At 39.7% G+C, this 21,588-nt stretch overlaps 1 protein-coding gene across 2 annotated transcripts in view; it reads right to left on the reverse strand.

Annotated features, from left to right (window-relative positions):
- Positions 1-1,203: 1,203 nt before the first annotated feature.
- The window catches only part of LOC127428207 (rho GTPase-activating protein 39-like), a 50,873-nt gene continuing 30,488 nt past the window's right edge, over positions 1,204-21,588 (reverse strand). The window contains exons 1-9 of one of the 2 annotated variants that reach the window (XM_051676395.1): positions 16,865-16,968; positions 14,694-16,011; positions 12,294-12,918; positions 10,775-10,864; positions 5,794-5,867; positions 5,438-5,637; positions 3,449-3,540; positions 3,150-3,319; positions 1,204-2,723 (exon numbers count right to left, since the gene is read on the reverse strand). In XM_051676395.1, coding sequence (XP_051532355.1) covers positions 2,529-2,723; positions 3,150-3,319; positions 3,449-3,540; positions 5,438-5,637; positions 5,794-5,867; positions 10,775-10,864; positions 12,294-12,918; positions 14,694-15,953 — 2,706 coding nt within the window. In that variant the 5' untranslated portion in view covers positions 15,954-16,011; positions 16,865-16,968 and the 3' untranslated portion in view covers positions 1,204-2,528. Of the gene's footprint in view, positions 2,724-3,149; positions 3,320-3,448; positions 3,541-5,437; positions 5,638-5,793; positions 5,868-10,774; positions 10,865-12,293; positions 12,919-14,693; positions 16,012-16,864; positions 16,969-21,588 lie in introns of those variants that run through there. The other variant, XM_051676394.1, reaches the window with a different exon arrangement.

The raw sequence follows: 21,588 nt of genomic DNA on the forward strand, positions 1-21,588 counted from the left end.
ATAGACACTTAGATACTGCAAGCCACCATATTTATATCTGGCCCTTATTAGCTGTAATACAGCACTGAGATACTGAGATATATTAGTTAGGCACAGACTATAAAGAAACCCCTCATGTTTCACTTTAACTTCCTGATCCACACCCTCCAAGAGAATAATATCAAGGATAGTAGTAGTAAACAAGTAAATTGCCACTCCCACAAATACAATATATAAATCAAAAATTGCAAGCTACTAATGCATGATAAAACATTTAAAACCCATAAAAAAATAAAATAAAATAAAAATATGCAAATACAGGTTAAATGGGTTGTTTAGCATCTTTTTTTAAATCTATTTTTTAATCCCCTTTTCTCCCCAATTTGGAATGCCCAATTCCCACTACTTAGTAGGTCCTCGTGGTGGCGTGGTTACTCGCCTCAATCTGGGTGGTGGAGGTCAAAACTCAGTTGCCTCCGCTTCTGAGACCGTCAATCCACGCATCTGATCACGTGGTTCGTTGTGCGTGACACCGCGGAGACTCACAGCATGTGGAGGCTCATGCTACTCTCTGCAATCCATACGCAACTTACCACGCACTCCACTGAGAGCAAGCACCACTCATTGCGACCACGAGGAGGTTACCCCATGTAACTCTACCCTCCCTAGCAACCGGGCCAATTTGGTTGCTCAGGAGACCTGGCTGGAGTCACTCAACACACCCTGGATTTGAACTCGCAACTTCAGGGGTGGTAGTCAGTGTCAATACTCTCTGAGCTCTAACACAGCATCTTTAAACTTTCGGTCCTCAACAAAGTCTGACCAAACCAGTATTTTAAAATACTATAGATACCAGTTATCTTTCAAATGATTTCCTCCTCTTTAACTATAAAAGCACGTCATGCATGTTAAAACGTCTTTTATTGTAACCAAGTTGTGCACGAGATGCGTAAGACATACTTACTATATATTTGTGTTCAATATAGATAACGCCCGAACAACTCTGCAACTGCGCATGCGTCGCTGGGTTCACGTGTATATAAAGACATACATCTAGTTGTAGCTTCATTGTGAGGTACAGGCCTAAAGGGACAAAAACCATTTTGGTAAATATGAATAATAAATCTTAATAAAATGTAATAGGAATATATGATAAAGGTATAAAGTATAGTGCTCTCTCAAAGCTTATTTTGAATTTAAAAAAACAGATGAAACAAATAGCTGTTACACCAAATACATTTCTGTGAATTTTTATTATTTTACTTATTCCTCGATATCCATTTCACACAAAATACATACACAATCCAATGGTTGTATAGAATATTCTGATCATACATAATTAGCATATAGGACATGAATACTAAATACAAAATGTTTAGCATTTATCTATTTGTCAGTAAAATAAGCAGCACTATTTACAAGCTTTATTTACATACAAAAAGACACAATGAACTTTAGAATTAGAAATGATCATGAACAGACTAATTAAACAGTCTACATAGAAATGGGTACCTGTGTCTTTTTAGACAAAGGCAGTGATTGATTTTATTTATCTTTCCCCCACAGATTTTTAATTCTACTTCTATTTTACAGGCATCATCGAATGGCATATATTTTTATTATCATATATATTTGATTCAGTTACAAACTTAAAGTAGTATATCCAAATGTTAATGGATTTACTAAGCTCTCTAATTCCAACGGGAGCTGCAAATGTACCATATAATGTCTTTGGCCAAGTTAGCATAAATCACCTTCCTGATTATCAGGGTGTATTAGTTACTCATACCTTTTATCAATTTAAAGTTTTCAAGAAATTAATAAAATAATAAAATAGAAAACCTTCACTGCTTAAAATACTGTATATTACTTTATATTAAGAGTGCGCAATGTCAAGAAAGCAAATTTAGCAAATCTAATTTCTATGGTTAAAGCTTTCACATCATTAGTAATCAGATCATAACCAAACCAAGAAAAAAGACATCTTTTTTTATATTTGTCCTGTACATAACAGATCATCTTTTTTTTAAATTCTAGATACACACATAAACACTCTTTACTGACAGAACAAACAAACAATTAATGATTTCTTACAACTGTCACTGTTACTTACTATTACAAAACAGGCAAATTGTGTTTGTGTGCTCAAAAAGCAATGCATCCATGCAAGTTACATTTAACTGCATTGTAAACTATTACCATTTCATGTTTATCGTAACATTTCTCGAACATGCAAAGGACTTAACATGACTCACAGAATGAAGGGCTTAGAATTTGGCCATGTTCCTTTCAATACATTTTCACTTCAAAAGTCTTTATGTCACTGAGGTGGACAGAACACACAGTTAACTTTTTAATTAAACAACTGACACAAAAACAGATTTCCCACATAGAATCATTCTTAACAGGGTCCTTATGTCCTAGACTTTAATTAGTTTTCTTTTTTCCACGATGTCACATATACTGGTAACTCTCAGTTTTTCGGAAGGTTGGTTGAGTATCACTGATTCATGTACTGCCAGTGAGAAGAACTGAGAAGTTAAGAAACTTTAAACAATGCCCTCTACACAGCTTGTGTCCAGATGTACAATGAGCATGCGCAGGAAAGACATCTCCTTGCGGGTGTTCTCAAATATGACACGGGGGTCGTCCGACTGGCACCGAAGGCAGTTGGGAGCCATTACCATAGCAAGGTTGTTCACATCCATTTTTGTGACTGCAACATTTGTAGGCTGAGCAAATACCTGGGAATAGTTAGGATATACATCAGAGCATTGTAAGGAGTTTTAAAATCTGCTAGCACACTTTATAGCTGAAGTATGTAATTTCGGCAACACTAACACCACCGAACGGAATTGCAAAAATATATATATATTTATTTTTTCAAAACAGCTTTCCGAATATGCCCCTCGTCTGCTGTTGTTCGAACCATCAGATAGTCCCAGTGGGTTTCTCTAAACAAACACTGGAATTTTATAGTGCCACAGAGACAAAGCATTTACAGTTTTTGAGAAAATGAACCTCTGAATGACTTACTTGTAGTTGTCTCTGCATATTAAGATGGGACAGAAGGAAGTATTTTAACACTGAAAAAGTTCAGCTTTAAAAAAAGTATATGAGAGGCACAGGACATTTTGCATTTTGAAGCAGTTTTGTGTTATTGCCACTACCTGTAGGAAGTGGATGAAGTAGCACAGCACCAGTCGGTTGAGCTCAGGCAAAGACTGCACTACACTGATGGCGGCCACAGGGTCATCATAGTTGCTGACACACTGCATGTAGAAACTCATTGGGATAAGAGGCTCCTCTAGCTCACGGTACCAAAGCTTCATCAGAGAGGCTGTGGGAAACATTAGTACAGAGTAGTTAAAACTGATATTTTCTGGCATTATATTTGAGTGTCAGTCAATATTTGCTTTGGGTATGTAATATAAATGCACAAGTAGACATTAAAGAAATAGTTACTCACCAGGAACATTGGGATCTGACAAATTTTCAGGGATTCTCCACTGGTCCACCTGTAGCTTCAGGGCATTAACTTCATCAATATCACCAGGTACCCTGAATGAGGAAATTGTATTGTTACACTCAAGGACCACCAGAGGGAGACAGCACATTATAAGTATGCATGCACTGTGACTTGCAGCAACACAGGACGTCCCACAAGATCTCACAGCAGCTGCATCCGAAAGCTGGGAAATGCTGCCTAAGGAGGCTGTATACGGAGTTAGGAAGAAACCTGTTTCTTAAAACAGCCCCTTCATACAAAAACACTGTTAAGCCTTTAACTGATTAAGTAGCAAGTCAGCTGCCTTGAGCCGGATGGTGGAGGACAAGTCTCAGTTGCCGCGCATCTTATCACGTGGCTCGCTGTGCATGACACCGCGGAGACTCCGCATGTGGAGGCTCATGCTACTCTCCGCGATCCACACACAACTAACCACGCGCCCCTTTGAGGGCGAGAACCACTAATCGTGACCACGAGGAGGTTACCCCAAGTGACTCTACCCTCCCTAGCAACCGGGCCAATTTGGTTGCTCAGGAGACCTGGCTGGAGTCACTCAGCACACCCTGGATTCGAACTCGTGACTCTAGGGGTGGTAGTAAGCGTCAATACTCGCTGAGCTACCCATCCCTCCTTTTCTTTAAAAAAACTCAGGCACTTACAATGGAAGTGAATGTGGCCAATTTTTTGAGGGTTTAAAGGCAGAAATATGAAGCTTATAATTTTATAAAAGCACTTACATTCATTCTTCTGTTAAAAATCATGTATTATTTGTGCTGTAAAGTTGTTTAAATTGTCATTTTTACAGTCATTTTAGGGTTTGTTGACATTACATCATCATGGCAACGAAGTTGCGAAATTGGCTATAATACCTTTACACAGAAAGGGTTAGTAATTGATTTTATCACACAAAAATCATGTTTATACGCATTTTGTTTATGTCTTGTGGCTATACTTTTGAAAAAGTGAGAATTTTAACATTCAAAAATTGGCCCCCGTTCACTTCCATTGTAAGTGCCTCACTTTTACCCAGATTTTTGCTTTTTTTAAAGAAAAGGAGGGACAAGTCAAAAGTAATTTTTGTGGTAATCAATATTATGCCACAAATGCTGTCGATTGAACTTAACTTGTATTGAACATGGAATATTCCTTTAAAGGTTTTTAAAGTCTTTAAGGAATAGTTTACCCAAAAAGGAAAATTCTCTCAAATATCATTTAGTCACCCTCATGCCATCCCAGATGTGTGACTTTCTTTCATCTATTGAACTTAAATTAAGATTTTTAGAAGAATTTCTCAACTCTTTTAGTCCATCCAGTGCAAGTCAACAGGTGTCAAATTTTTAAGCTCCAAAAATCACATAAGTCAGCATAAAAGTAATCCATAAAACTCCAGAGGTTAAATCCATGTCTTCAGAAGCGATATGATAGGTGTGGGTGAGAAACAGATTATTTTCACATTCTTCTTCTGTTTTTGGTGATTCACATTCTTCATGCATATCGCCCCCTACTGGGCAGGGAGAAGAATTTCTAGCCAAAAAGGACTTAAATATTGATCTGTTTCTCACCCACACCTATCATATCACTTCTGAAGATATGGATTAAAGCACTGGATTACTTTTACGATGCCTTTATGTGCTTTTTGGAGCGTCAAAATTTTGTTACCCATTCACTCATGAGGACCTACAGAGTTGAAATATTGTTCTAAAAATCATAATTCATGTTCTGCAGAATAAAGAATGTCATACACATCTGGGATGGCATGAGGGTGAGTAAATGATGAGAAAATGTTCATTTTTGGGTGAACTACTCCTTTAAGTCTTCAAGATTAACTTTTGTTCCCTACAACCCATTTTGCATCCACAGTTTTTAACTTCCTTCCTAAGAGACAAATATAGTACAATATAGTCTACTCCTCTGTTCTACATAATCAGCAGGAAGCTGAGCTGGTCTCACCTGAATATCCCCTCAGTTTGTGCTCCACCCAAAGCTAGCACATACTGAGACAGCTGCACTTGCACCCACGGCAACTTCCTGTCTGGGAAGAGCTCATTTTGCCGCTCCATTACTTCCTCTAGAGAGCTGCCGAACAGAGACGGGGTAATGATAGCACGCCGACTGTGGTCTACCTCCTCCAAGGTGGGTTTACGGAGACCCTATATAGGAAACGGAGACAAATCTCTTACAGTCTTATCGCTTACCCCACGTCTCCTTTCCAAACTACAGTAAATGGGTTTTGTTCTCAGCAAGAGTTTTACACCCTTCCCAGCTTTAATCTTTATCCTTATCCATACAACCTTATTGAAACTCACCTTTTTCCCGCCAGTGACCGCCACTTTTTGGAGCTTTCGGTAGCAGTATTTAGCATATGTGCTGATGGGGACAGCTACAAACAAAAAGACGAGGCATGAGTGATTTTTATTAGATGTGGCAAATGCCAGACACATTCTTAGTTTCCTCAGACACAGGGCCTGCACAGCCTAATCAGTGACAGTTTTATGACTAAAGCATTAAAACCTGTTTTACAAGAACGGCTTTATATAGAGTAAGAACTTAGTCATTACTAATCAGTCAGTTCCAAAATTGTCTATTCTTCAGGAATGTGGGTAATTGGTTCCATGGTAGTTCAGCGGCATCGCTGATCATGACATCACAGTGTACAGTATAGCAATTAAAGAAGTGTAAGAATATGTCAATGATGCAGGAAGCATATAAGAATCAGTTCAGTCAAACAAAAGTGTGAGGAGGAAATGCAGCCAACACATTCAGCTGATAGTGACCCACCAGCTTAACATTTGAACTTAAACATGGAAAGGAAAAAGACAGAGGGTTTTTCTACAATGTTGCATTTTATGAATGCACTGTCCTATCCTTGTGTTATGTAGGAGCCATGGACATGTCTATGAAGCAGACATCCATGTACTTGGAATTAATTTCATATTAATGTCAGATTCTGAAACAAACTCCAGGCTTGTAGAGTCACTTCAATGTGTTTCACTGTACATTCAGCAAATTTAATTTACAGCACCCTTTGCTCAGTGTTGTAGAGAAAATCACACTCCTTCTCTACAGGATTCCTCTGCTTTCACTCAGAAAACTGAGCACAGGAGAGCTTCATAACTCTAAAGTTCAATCCATAATGGGGCATTTTCAATCCGCTCTGTGAAACTCTGTGAACCTTAATGTCAAAAACTTATGATGCCAAAAACAAAAAACAAAACTAAACAAAAAAGGAATCTTTTCTGGAATGCACCCCCAAACACGGCACCCTTCAGTTTCATGGCCAACAGGTGACACACACGCGTGTTGATACAGCCTCTTGTTAATCTAACAGACTGCAATTACGCCTAATTAGAGACATTGTAGCATACTTTAAATTAGCCCTTGACCCATGTTTTTTGAAGTTCCTCATCTTAAACAGCTAATTTACTGGGTAAACACACTAATTCTGCTGCATTCATACACAGATTTAATTCTGATATTTCAGATCTTCAAGTGCTGGTGGTCCAGCTCTGAAGCAACAGCTTGGTCCCATTTAAATTAAAGACAACATTAAAGGGAAAGGAAGCCAGAAGAACAACAATAGTTTCAGAGAAAAGGAAGACCACAAATGAGACCACACAAATCTTCTGGTGACTCCCTATGTCAGAGAAAAGAGTAAAATCCTGTTTTACAGCAGTCCCATCATCAGAGCATCCAATTTAACATCCCCATAAACTCTTTAGCAAAAGCTCCACAAAGCCTTTCCTATGTTCAGACCGGACCTAGCCCTGAGAATCCCTCACTGTGACTCACACCCCACTGCTTACAGCTGCAGCAGTATCTGTGAGGTCAAACCACACTTCTGGACATCTACCCTACTAATCTAACTTAACTGAATGACTCACAACTGATTCACAAAACAATGCAGGTCAGGCAGACATGTGAGCCATTTCCTTCTCCTTCAAGTGGCCAGTGCTTCTCTGTGAGTGCACAACGGTTGCGAGACGGTCTGCAGAAGTGAATGTTAGTCACTGGCATGCCATGCCTGCAGGCCCAATGCAAGATATCCTTATTGTGGTTATTGCTAGGGCAACATGTAGGCAGAAATCTGATGAGAGCATTGTGGTAACAGCTGCAAGGTCAAAGTACCACAACGTGGAGTCACTGTCATTTACTGATAAGGGAAACGTGATATGTATTGCCATAAGGGCTAATTAACACTGGGTTTATTGACTTTGGCAAGTTATCGAGCTCACTAATGCAGTGGGATGCACCCATTAATGAACAGCACTGAATACATTTTTCCATGGTCCTGCATACCAACATCTGATTTTCCTTCAAAACTGACCGTGTAATTCACACAGTGGTGAATTTTCAGGACCAGCAAAGCCTTTTCTGCTTTCCTAACATGCCAAATAAATAAATATTTTTCATCCTTTCATACTCAATCACCTTTTTGCTGTGTATTTTTAATCGCTTTCCACTCTTAATTAATCTACAAACAAATAGAGAAAAATGAAAAGTTTATCCAGTCAGAATTTACTCCTTAATGCTTACAAGCAAATTGTGACAACTGTTTCACAAATCGCATGCCCGAAGCAGCGCGTGAGTTTGAGCTCCATCCCGTCAGGCCTTCAGAATTTCCACAGAATCCCTCAACAGTGCAAATGAATGGGCAACTAAAGTCAGACTGTCAGATTCATCAGCCAATCAGACTGATTTATTTGTTCTTGGTGGGTGTGATCTTTAGGATATGTCTCGGTCGAGGCCTTCTAGCTGGCCTTGAGTGACGCAATCACGCTTTAAGTGATGTACGTAATTTGAAAGCAAAGAGCGCGAGATCTTGCTGACGAGTCGGCTGGCACTGCCACATCACCACTGAGAAAGAGATCCTTATGGATTTAAAAACACGAGATGTTCTGTATGACTGTGTGACTGTGAGAAAGGAGGACTGATTTTCACTTCAAGTAAATTGGTAAGTGCTTTCTGCATTGTTATTGCGACATCAGGAGTTTTCTAAATGTAAATTAGGCTGCTTGAGAATTCAGTGTCGGATCAAGTTTTGAAAATTACTGCTGCGTTCCATTCAACACGGAAAGTCGGATTTTCCAACTTCCTAATAGGAAAAGTGCAATGGAATGCATCTTGAAGTCAGAATTACAACTTGTAGGCTCGTGCAGAAATTCTCAACCTCTGTCACACAAACATGTTGACACTCAGGGAAATATACAAAGTAAGTGATAAACATTCACTTTATTAAGTAATATCGATAAATGAGTTCATTTCCACATTACATGATATTAAAGCTTAACAAATGCCTGCAGAAACAGGTGTATAAAACATTATAATCCCTTTTGATAATCGTACACCTGAAGCATAAATGCTAGCACTGCAGCACTGTTTATCAGTTGGGTTGCTAGGAGACATCTCTAATCAAACCCCTGCTAAGCTAACGGGAGCGTTGCAGTTTTGTTTCCTTAAACATCATCTTCCGAATATCGGGGAATGGAATGCATTTATGGTTGGAGGTTTCAAGTTGGAATATCCCACATCCAACTTGAATGGAACGCAGCATAACCGTGTACCCTGACGAAACTAAATGTAACGCAAGCAATATTTAAATCGCAAATATTATTAGACAGATTTTTCCAGGTATTATAAACCTCCTTGGTAGATTCATATGAAAATGAATGTATGTTCGGGAGATGTTCATTTCACAAAACAGTCATGCTGCAGTTAAAATTAGGCTTGCTTGAGCATTAAGTGTCGTTTCAAGTTCTGGCTTTCGTTCATGGACGTGTTTTTAAAATGTCAATTGGTATTATTAGTTAGCTGCGACATAATGTATGATGCCCAAAGGCATAGGGTGTCTCATTCATTGTGAAACTGTGTTTTCTTAATGGCATGAATCACACTGAAGGTCTAGACTTTAAATGCACGGCCCGCCACTGAATTCACAGCGGTAGAGTAAATCTCTGATGGATCCATAATACATGCCGGTTTATTTGTAGAAGTCTCTGTTTAATGTGTATGAAAGACATCTCCCAATGAATGAAGTGACTTTTTCTAACATCAAAGAGTTAAAACTGGAGATACATCAACATTTAAAGGAATATTCGGGGTTCAATACAAGTTAAGCTCAATCGACAGCATTTGTGGCATATGTTAATTACCACAAAAATGTATTTCGATTCGTCCCTCCATTTCTTAAAAAAAAAAACAATAAATAAATCGAGGTTACTGTGAGGCACTTACAATGGAAGTGAATGGGGCCAATGTTTGAAGGATTTAAAAACAGAAATTTGAAGCTTATAATTTTATAAAAGCACTTACATTAATTCTTCTGTTAAAACTTGTGTATTATTTGAGCTGTAAAGTTGTTTAAATTGTCATTTTTACAATCATTTGAGGGTTTTAAGGGTTGTTGATATTACACTGTCATGGCAACGAAGTTGTAAAATTGACTATAACTTTACACAGAAAAGGTGCACTTTGGCCCTCATTCACTTCCATTGTAAGTGCCTGAAATTTTGGAACCCAGAATGTTTGCTTTTTTTAAAGAAAAAAAACTAAATTAATTTTTGTGGTATTCGACAGCATTTGTGGCGTAATATTGATTACCACAAACATTTATTTTGACTTGCCCCTCTTTAAAAAAAGCAAAATGTTGTGAATGTTGGCCAATTGTGGAACGTTAAAATACAAGACAAACAATATCTCTGTAAACATGATTTTAGTGTGAAAAAATCACTTACTAACCTTTTCTGTGTAAAGTATAAAATACATATATTTGTACTGAACCCAGAATATTTCTTTAAACATGGGTTATAAAAGAAAGAAGAAGAGCAAATCTGGGGGCCTGGGTAGCTCAGCAGAGTAAAGACGCTGACTACCACCCCTGGAGTCACAAGTTTGAATCCAGGGCGTGCTGAGTGACTCCAGCCAGGTCTCCTAAGCAACCAATTTGGCCCAGTTGCTAGGGAGTGTAGAGTCACATGTGTTAACCTCCTCATGGTCACTATAATGTGGTTCTTGCTCTCGGTGGGGCACATGGTGAGTTGTGCGTGTATGCCGTGAAGAATAGCGTGAAGCCTCCACACATGCTAGGTCTCAGCGGTAACGCGCTCAACATGCCACGTGATAAGATGCACAGATTGACGGGTCTCAGACGCGGAGGCAACTGAGATTCGTCCTCCGCCACCCAGATTGAGGTGAGTCACTACACCACCACGAGGACTTAGAGCGCATTGGGAATTGGGCATTCCAAATTGGGGAGAAAAGGGAAGAAAAAAAAAAGAAGAGCAAAACTACCATCTGCCTCCTCTGTGTTCTGCTTCCTCTTCTTCCTGGACTTTGAGTTCTTTTTCTTAATATCCTGCTGATCTAGTATGAACTGGGTTACTGCAATAGAGACAAAAAACATGAATAAATCTATTTATGAATTATTTTATTATAAAATATTGTATAACATTCTAAATGTTAAAAGGGCTGTCAATTTAACATGTTAATTTTGTGCGATTATGAAAAATAACACATTAAAAAACACAATCATGCTCCAACCTGTACATACAAAATAAATTAGTGCAGATGAAAGTAGGCCAATAATAGGGTTATGTTCAATGATTAGGAAATAAAACAAAAAACATTTTGACTAAAAAAAGACACTTTTTTTATGTCTAAATGCATTACTTATCTGCTGCCGCAATATACTGTATGTATATGACGTAATATATTTGTCATATATTATCTGAGTTATAATATTTTTAATATATTTATAATTATTTAAATAATTATATACTAAAGTATCTTTATTTGGGGGTCTTTCCCAGTAAATATTGATATATGCGATTAATTTGATTAATTACTCAACACATCATGTAAAAAAATAATTAAAAATTTTAATCGATTGACAGCCCCATTCAAAAGATTAATGTATTCAAATATAGCATGTTGTATATTTAAAAAAAAACTTTATTTCTCACAATAAAGGTTTATTTGTTTTTATCAGTCAATATTGTTCTGCTTAAAAAGTTAGGGTGGAGTTAAAATGAATTGCGCCGGGTAAAAGCGGCAGCTATTTGAAAGCACTGTCTGCGCAGGTTTAGTGGCTGATTCACTAATGCAGATCAGGCAGTGGCACAATTTGCCCATGTAAATTCGATCTTGCGGGCCGATCTTGAGCACTATACAGTATAGCGGAAGACGCAGCAGACCACCGCAATTTGACACACTCTGTCGAGACTGAACAGCATTACTCCACTACTGAGATCTAGACAGTTGAATCATCTCTTTAACATGCTGAAAGTACGCTTGACTACACAGGCATCTGGATATATGGCAGGTTATGAGGCTCTCTCCATCATTTGATCATTATTTGATGAATTACTGCTGACATAATCAATAGAATTGTACACCAATATCTTTTTTAAATATGTTGTAAATGAAAATTGCATCTACAATTTTTGTGAATGAATCGCAATCTATAATGAGCCTAATTTACATAGAAAGGAGATGTGTTTGCTCGGTAAAGCAATTACAATGACTTAATTTACATACTGAAGACGCAGTGCAATTTCAGCACTGATTGCTTCTGCTCAAACTAGATTACAGGTGGTTAGTGAAAAAGATGCAGGTTTATGCACTAAAATACCATGCGCAAAAGTGGGGCAACTGTTTAGTGAATTCTTTCAACAGAGACTTTTTTTTGGAATAAGCTCAGTCAGTACAGAGAGAGAGAGAGAGAGAGAGAGAGAGCAGAGAGAGAGAGAAAGAGAGAGAGAGAGAGAGAGACAGGTCACCCACCCACCCAGCAATGTAATGTCAAACTCACTTTTCTTGTCATTAGTTGGCTCTATGTGGCGCTGAATGTAGCCTTCCAGGTAGCAGCAGAACTTGGGTGAAGGAGCGAAAAAGGCAAGGCACACCGCCATGAGCTCCCAGCCTGCTGCCAGGCTGCGTGGGCTGGTGTTGCCAGTGGTCTGCCTCACAAGCTGGACGTAGAGCTCATCTCTCAGGCCCTGCATGCCCCAGCACTTAGTAACAACGAGGAGAGCGGCATGGCGTGGGTCCAGCCGTGAAGGCCGGTCTCCCATGTATGCCTGGACGAGTTTAAAGATCTCGCAGGCTTCTTTGCGCACAGTGCGGTCGTTGGTCATCAGCATGGGCTTCTTGATAGAGCCGCGATTCCACGACAGCATGTTGGAGATGGAGACTCGCCGGCGGAACAGACCCTGAGTGTGCATGTTCAGGTGTTTGCTGGCCCAGTCTGCCATGCTGGTGTCTGGGGGTGGGGGTTGACGGAGAGTGGCGTAGGAAAGCTGGTAACCCCCACTGTCACCTCCTTGCAGATTGATATCGCTGACAGCGTGGCGATGAGGCCCAAGTGAGCCTGTTCGGCTATCTACCATACCTTTCTTCCTGCTATCCAACGGAATATTAGGTTCCGGCGTTCCCGTCTAGAGGAAAAACAATGTGCGAACAGACAGAGTGAAAAAGACAAATAACGAATGAATTCATAAAGCAGTTATTTCTCCACAGATGCAGAGTGTGCCTGACAGCCTTTGACCGAACTTGAATGTCTGTCCCTCTCCTTTTTTCTGCAGGGGAGAAATATTGCAGGATCAGCACACTGAAATTACAAAACCCTTGAAGAAATGCGTCTACTAGTCTTTCAAGCAACCCACCAACTTGTACATTTAAAAAATAATATGTAGTTTTGCACATCACTAACAATTGACCAATCTAAAAAGTCGTTCTACCAACATACAGCCAAGACTTTCTCCTTCCATCTCTCTAAAAAAAATCCAGCAATGGCCTCATTTTCATCCCTAGAGGAATATTGTCCTGTAAGAAGGTCCTTAATGCAGTCATTGCCTCTCTCGCTGTACTGAAAGCTGCATTCCTGCTACAAATGTTTTTGGGACACTTTGGGTCAAAATTACAAAATTCACAGAGGACATTCAACAAAACAGTTACAGTTCAGGTTTATAGGAACAATATTTATGAAACCATATGATCACATATGTTCATATATAAGTAAAAAAAATCCATCTTTATATCTGTTATCAATTGTTTTGGGGAAGTAGCGCTCTAAAATGCTACTGTGGTGAAATGGCTCATACACCAGGGAACGAGGTGACCTATGATGTCATCAGTTTACGGAACAATCCCCAGCAGGCTCCAAACCCCTTTCGGCTACACCGTAGACATACAATTGGCTGGTGCAGTGACCACACCAGTCCAGGAACCAACTGCCCCATCTGTGTCAGAGATGGTACCATATGGGCCACAGTAGCCATCCTTCCTGCTCAATAGGCGTCATGTTTTGCTGCTCTGCTAGTTTCTGGCATTTCACTCACTACCCTAGCAGACCACTGCTGGATGCATCTCAAAGGACTGCGGGAGGGGAAAGGTGGGTGAAACAGAAGCAGCTTAGATTTGAGTTTTTTTTTATTAGATATAATCCCCTCTTTTAATAAGAAAACATTTGCAATGATCAGCACCTGAAATTTTCAAAGCCAGAAAATAGTCCTTTTGTGTCTTAAGAGCTGATTCTGATCGAAAACCAAGTAGTGAATTCTTGTGCAATTTTCGAAGTATGGTTCTCTGTGCATCTGGCTGTTGAACAATGCAGATAGAATTCATCACCCAGGGAGGACAGATTACAGCTTTGTTATGGGTCAGAGCAGCAAAGCAGCAGTTAGTGTTCCTTTGAGTGAAATCATTGCCCTTAACAAGAATCATGTGCAGCCCGGGAATTGGCTTGAAGTAAAAAAATACCCAAGAGAAGGATGTTGTTACATTATACTGCCTGTTGCCTCATTCTGATTTAAATTTAAGACTGACGTAACAACAAGACTTTTGATATTTTACATCACTATTGGTGAGGTGTATTATGAGGTGCTGGGTATAAACAATAATCTGGTTCCACTCAAGACCATGGAAAAAAAAAATCAGGCAGACATGAAAAACCTCAAACAAAACAAATCACTCTCCCAACAGTCCCCCATGAAGATTAAACAAATACAATGTCTGGTTTTTAATGATGCTGAAACTCAAGATCTGTGGAAAACATTCTATGCCAGAAGTTCATACACATATTTTATATGAGACTGCAAATCTCTATAAAATAACAAGCTACTCCAATGGAGCACCAGTGAATGCTAAGCTCATTATAAGTCATGTAGTTTACCATTAAGTCAGAATACAATTGAAGACTTCTCTGCAGTACCTGTGAGGGGGGTCCAGTTGTCTCAGGAGAGGACAAAGCAACACTCTTCTCTAACGTGTCCACCTTTTCATATGTCCGCTTCTGCCGTCCTGGAATCTCCAGTGGTGTGAAGGCCTCATTTGTGTGGTTACCTGTCCTGCTTAGTGACCTGCTTGAAGATGCAAGATCTTCCCTGGATGAGCACTGTCCCACACTGAGTGTGCGCTGTGTGGAAAAGCCATCCGACATCTCAGAGTCCAGACTAGCTTTGGTCTCTCGCATGGTGTTTGAACGACTAACCACCTCCCTCATCTCTTCCATCAGACGCTCATTTAGGGCAGTGAGTTCCCCAGTGCTACCTACAGACCCGGGTCGGCCTTGGGCCCCGGAACCCATCCTCCTCCTGCTTTTCCTTTGCAAGCTGGGAGACGGACCGGTTGAGTAACCTGAGTCTTGGTAACTAACAGCAGGAGGTGGTGGTGTGGAATAGTCCTGAGATCCTTGGCTGCCCTGCCTGCTGTGGTGCACTTCCATAGCTCTTAGCACACTTGCTTCTAGAATCCTCCACGACTGTTTATTTTCCAGGCTGGTTGGTCCCCTCATTTGGAGAAGCAGGGACTCAGGTGCAGAAGTTGGAGAGGGGCTAGGAGAGGGGACTGGTGAAGCAGACAGGAGCCCCTGTTTGGGGTCTACATTCACCATGTGTTTGATACACTCCAGGCCTGCAGGACTGTAGTCAGAGGAAGAAGGGTTCCTCTTGTGTCTGGAGCCAGTATGAGATTGAGCTGAGTGCTGGAAAAGTTTCATTTTCTGCAGGCTGTGATTGTGTCTTGATGGGCCGTTCTGTAGGTGAGCACCTTCTACCTCCATATCTACTGGAGGGTCATCATAAATGTGACAGTCAGTTGATGGATCGTCATAGAGGCATGCTGTTGCTCCATATTGGGGAGATACTGGCCTAGGTGAGTTGGACTGTGGCCGTAGAGATGCTGGGTGTGGTAAAGAGTCCCCAGGAGTCACCAGGCAAAAGCTGCCATTGCTTGCCTTCCTCAAGTGGTGGGCCTGCCTGGTGTCTGGTGCTATTTTTCCACCCGGTGTGGTTTTGTAAGCCTGTGGTAACAGCATGTAGCCTGAAAGAGATTTGACCCTACCAGGATTGGGTGTGCATGCACTTTGGCCATTGGCTTTGCTCTGTGGGTTGTGCTGTGGGAGATGAAGGGAAGCTGATCCACTGGTTCCTCTTGTCTGGCTTCTGCCAATGCTGCTGACCTTTACCAACATGGCTGCTTTGGATCCAGGAGGGGGCTGCCACCGCTGAGATGTGTCCCTTTGCTCTTCACTGTTGTAAAAAAATAAGAGAAATGCACAATAAGTTTTTACCATAAAGACAAGAAAGACCAGACAAGGACATGTGCGGTTTAAAAAAAAACAAAACAAACACCAAAAATCGAAAAGAGAATGTTCTGAAAAACAAAATAAAAAAACAATTAAGACAAGGCAAAGGTATATACACTTTGTTAAAAAGTTAACAAAGAAGCTAAGCCAAGAAGCCAAAACCAATCATCTTTTTGATGCTTTGAACAAGTCCAAAAATATTTATGGTAGTGTTTAACATGTAGACAGTCAGTCAGAATTCTCAGTGAAATTTTCAGCAATTTAGGGAAACTATACTTCTGAGGAATATAAAATGTCTAATTAAACTTCTCTAATGCAGTTTTTAGGTAAACAAACACATGATTTTTTTTAACTGAAAAAGATTTTAAAACTACACTGTATGAGTTTAAAACTGTTTTGTGGTGAAAATAAATCCAGTTCCTCAAATTGTTCTTGTTCGAGAGTTAGCCAACAACATGTTAGTCACTACAAAGATCTGCAGATAACTGTAAAACCAACAACTCCAAGAGCTTCCTTTCTACTCCAAAATATCTGTTCAAATGGAGGACAAACTAAAAGATTTGATTTGTTAACAGTATCAGCAACATCCAATAGAATACCACTCAAGCACAAATCTCCTAACAATATTCTAACATTTCACACTCTTGACTTGGCCTCAAATTCCTCCACACTGCTTTCTTTACTCATTCACCTCTAAAATTAAAGCATATATTTATAGTAATTTCTTGTCATAATTTTAGAAAGAAATGCAGAGAATGAAAAATCACCAAAAAGAATGTAGTAAACACTTCATTTACCATTATGTGAGGAGATTAAATTCTATGTCCTGTACTGGAAAACTTTTGAGAGGAATATGCTTTGCCTTAGCTTTTATGTGTCCAACAAGCTACCACAAAAAGCGTGCCAAAAAAACAAAACAAAAAAAAACCTAGATCTTCTCTGATAAAAAGGAAAGTAAGCTGGAATGCTCAGGCCACCTCCTGCAGGGGATTTCTAATGAGTCACTTCTCAAATTTATCTAATGGAATGGACGAGAATGGTAAGCACTTCCTCTTCCATTCGTTGAGTTATTCTATTCCATTAGATTCTTCTCTGTTCTTCTCAAGGCATCATTGCTCACACATTTGAACATAAACAACCCTTTAAAATGCTGGACAGATATAGCAACTAGGAAGACTGGAAGTCAGCCATCTGGCAGAGCCCCAAGGCCATTGTAAAGAATGTCATCGTGACAACACAACAATCAACAATTTCAAAGTCTGTCACACTGATAGAGAGACTTGACACTTGAAGCACAGTGTGTGAATGTTTAGATGGTGTTGGTTTTCTCAGGGTGGTGACAGAGGGACACTGCTCTGTAGGTGTTACCCACAAAGAAGAGACTGTAAACAAGTAGCTGCTCTTTTCCTTTGAAATTAAGCAGTTGTCTGTGTCTAGCATGACACATTAAATTAACATAACCCACAAATTCTTTCCTATATTTACTCTAAAAGCATGGCGCAGTAATCAGTATGACTCAAAATTGGAAAATTAAAAACAATCAGCAATGTAGATAACGGTTTCAAACACTACGCCGAATATCTAGGAGATGCGCTTATGTAAGGATTACAGATGCAACGTGCTGAGAGATCAGTGCTGTTGTTTTATGAGTTCTGGCCATGTGAGCAAGCAAGGAGCTCAATTTCCTGTTATGAGGAATAACCGTTAAAGATTTCAAAAGGGCAGTTTACAGTACTAATACGACTTACAGGAAATTACTTAAATATAACTTAAAGTATATTCAAAAGGAAAATATATTTTTTTGTTTGTGTGTTTTAATTTTTAACACACTGCCTGGTGAGCAGAAATCAATAATAACTGTAATATATTTCGTAAGGAGTCTGCTAATGGCAGTAACAAGTCCTCAAAAAAATATATTGTGTTAAACTTTCACAACTGAAAAAGTACTGACTGAACAACTACAACATTTAATTTGCATTAACGCCTTAAATAAAGACGTAACGAATATGCATGCTGCCCCTCAACATCAGTATCATTTAGCTTACACCGACATGGACAAAGACATACACAATGCAAAAACTCACCAAGTCAGTATGTTATGGTAAACCAGTTCGTGCATGTCCCCAAAACAACAGTTAGCTTATACATTGCCTTGAAACCTTTGGGTGAAACTAGACACATTTTTGTACCACCCTTTGATATTTACCTGACATCCACCACATATACAGGTGAATTAAATCACATATACGTACCCCCGTGTGAAAGACAGCAAATATATGATGGTGAAAGAGCTGGAGAATATTAAAATGAGAGTGAGAATGAGAAAAGAGAAAGAGTGAGATTAGTCATAGGAGGCTGGTTTGGTTGGCATTAGAAAAAACGTTCCAGTGGCATTCCTTCCATTGATCACTCATAGGCGCCGGGATTGTTTAAATAAGGGGACAATGCATGGTAGTGCAAGCGTCATGGCGATGGTTTTCTTACTATAATGTTCCATAATAAGATCCTTGGGGAGAGGGAGTCTGGTTGCTATCAATTAGACTATTAAACATCAAGGCAATCTATTATAAATGTATCACAAAAAAAAAAGAGACTAACCTTAGTCTTAACATACTGTATGTTCTAAGCTAATTTCCATTCTTCTTTTGCCTTTATTAGGTACATTTATTTATTAACTAAATAACGTGTGCACATTATGACTATTCTGAGAAAAATTCATGCAAGCAAGCCAGTTAAAATCCTTTGGAGCCTCTCTGGATAATTTAATTTGCTAGTGAGGAAAATAAGGTTAACTGGTCAGGGAGGTTCAATTTGTCCTAGGCAGTCCAGTGGCTAATAGCAGAGTGAGACATGAGTTTTTTGGGGGAAACATGTAAATATACATTATTTACAGAACTTATTGCCCTTTTCATGAATATTAGAAAACATATCAGGTCTCTTTCCCCAAGCAAAGAGGAAAACTGAGATAATGGGTTATTTTCATCCTTTGGACAGGAAAAGGATTTTAGCAAAGCCTGAAACATACTGCAGCTCAGAGATAACAATAATTTTCTAAACAGATGAGGAAAAACTTAGTGACGAAAACATACATTTAAACACATGAACTGACAAATAAAAAAATACTCCAAACCACAAGTAATCATTCCTCAACAATACATTAAGTCAGCGAGCACGTGTGTTTACATGCACACCAATACGCCTATAAATACTAAAAATCAGCTTATTGAAATGACCTCATTTACAGTTTTACATGCAAACCAATAAAACGGCAAGGCAAGAAAAACACATTTACATGACACTTGAAATTGTCAGGTAATTCTCTGCTTTTGACGTCAAAACGTAAACAGGCATGCGCACGACACCATGCGCACATTGGATAAGCCAGTATGAATGCCGATAAAGGTGTTTGGGCATAAAATATACATACAGTTTATTCTCAAGCCGTTTATGACCTTACTCTGATAAAGGAATGCCTTTAATATGACCACAGCCTGCATGTACAGTAAATGCGCTCAGTGATAACTTGTAACTTGCTTGTAAAGGTTTTCAAACTTTGCTTAGTGATGCAAACCTGAGGTCTCCTTAAGTACAGAGGACTCAGCTGTTTGCAGACAGCTGAGAACTTCTCACCACTGAGCCAGTGAGTCTGGGTTCTTCACATACCTCACAAGTGACCGGCCCATCCTCTCCCTCCACACTCTGTTGCAGTTCTGACCAGTGGCATCATTCGCTTACAAGAAACACCAGATCAACTTATTGACCAGACAGGCCTATTTCTAGTTATAAGTATAATAAAGCCTGATAACAAAAGGGGTGGGTATCACAAAGTCTCCTACGATATATGACAATATGGAGGTCAATTCTTACGTTTTGCAATACATCCAGTAATATTAAGTTTGTGAAACACTATGGTTAATTGTTATTTTCTTTGTTTGACTGTTGCAGGATTTTCCAACTTTGCACGTTACATTTAAAGCTTATGGTCTACATGTACATTCTGTTCTCTATAGTCCTGGAAAAGGGAGTCAGACGGGGGCCACTTTGGCATATAGACAATGAGATGCCTCTGAAATCTCAGCACTAATCTACATCTGTTGATATGAAATCAGATAGCATGAGAACGCATGACTCTGGTTACAGCTGTGGAAACCTCCTCTTTACTCGGAAACAGTGCACACACTGTACAGAGAACACATACACACTATACAGAGCATTAGGCTCACAAGAGTGTGACCAAAAGATGTGAAAATGCTTTATTCTTTTTTTTTCATGAGAGATGATTGTAGTTGTGAATGAGAGGTTAAAACAACTAGAGTACTTGTATTAAGTATTGGTCAACCAAAGGGGGCCTGGGTAGCTCAGTGGTAAAATACGATGGCTACCACCCCTGGAGTTCGCTAGTTCGCTAGTTTGAATCCCGGGGCATGCTGAGTGACTCCAGCCAGGTCTCCTAATCAACCAAATTGGCCCGGTTGCTAGGGAGGGTAGTCACATGGGGTAAACTCCTCATGGTCGCTATAATGTGGTCCGTTCTTGCCGTGGTGAGTTGAGCGTGGTTCCCGTGGTGGATGGCATGAAGCCTCCACACGTGCTATGTCTCCGTGGCAACACGCTCAACAAGCCACGTGATAAGATGCGCAAGTTGACGGTCTCAGATGTGGAGGCAACTGGGATTTGTCCTTCACCAACTGGACTGAGGCACAACTACCAGGACTTAAAAAGCACATTGGGAATTGGGCATTCCAAATTGGGTGGGAAAAAAAAGTATCGGTCAACCAGACAAATTGTTGTCCATAAATAGTCAGCATTCACTTGTAATTTTGGCAAACACCAATATGTCTAAAGATAATTTGGATTGTAATAAACACTAGCCCTGAACCAGGCAGCATTTCACAGCTCTCTATATTGAAAGGGGAGCTAGTATATCAAGACAGCAGTCTGTTCTAAGTGTATTTTAAGCAACACCAAAGGCATGACTAAAATAAAACAAAAGACAGTTGAAATTGCTCTACTTTCATAACAATCTGTGTTAGGCCACAAATCTAGTTTTCTTAGTAATGGACTGAGGTAACACAGAAAATAAAAAGACTGAGTAGCTTCTAGGAGTTATAGAATCTTTAAGGAATCTTTTTAAAGGTTAATGTTTATGACCATTTAAGGTAAAAAAAATCAATAAAAGCCACATTACTTTGTTTTTTTTTTCTTTTTCTTTCTCCCCAATTAGGAATGCCCAATTCCCAATGCGCTCTAAGTCCTCGTGGTGGCGTAGTGACTCGTCTCAATCCGGGTGGCGGAGGACGAATCTTAGTTGCCTCTGTGTCTGAGATTGTCAACCTGCGCATCTTATCATGTGGCTTGTTGTGCGCATTACCACAGAGACATAGCGTGTGTGGAGGCTTCATGCTATTCTCCGCGGCATCTACACACAACTCACCACGCACCCCACCGAGAGCGAATCACATTATAGTGACCAGAAGGAGGTTACCCCATGTGACTCTACCCTCCCTAGCAATTGGGCCAA

This window comes from Myxocyprinus asiaticus, chromosome 37, assembly GCF_019703515.2.
Source record: "Myxocyprinus asiaticus isolate MX2 ecotype Aquarium Trade chromosome 37, UBuf_Myxa_2, whole genome shotgun sequence".
Classification (NCBI taxonomy): domain Eukaryota; kingdom Metazoa; phylum Chordata; class Actinopteri; order Cypriniformes; family Catostomidae; genus Myxocyprinus; species Myxocyprinus asiaticus.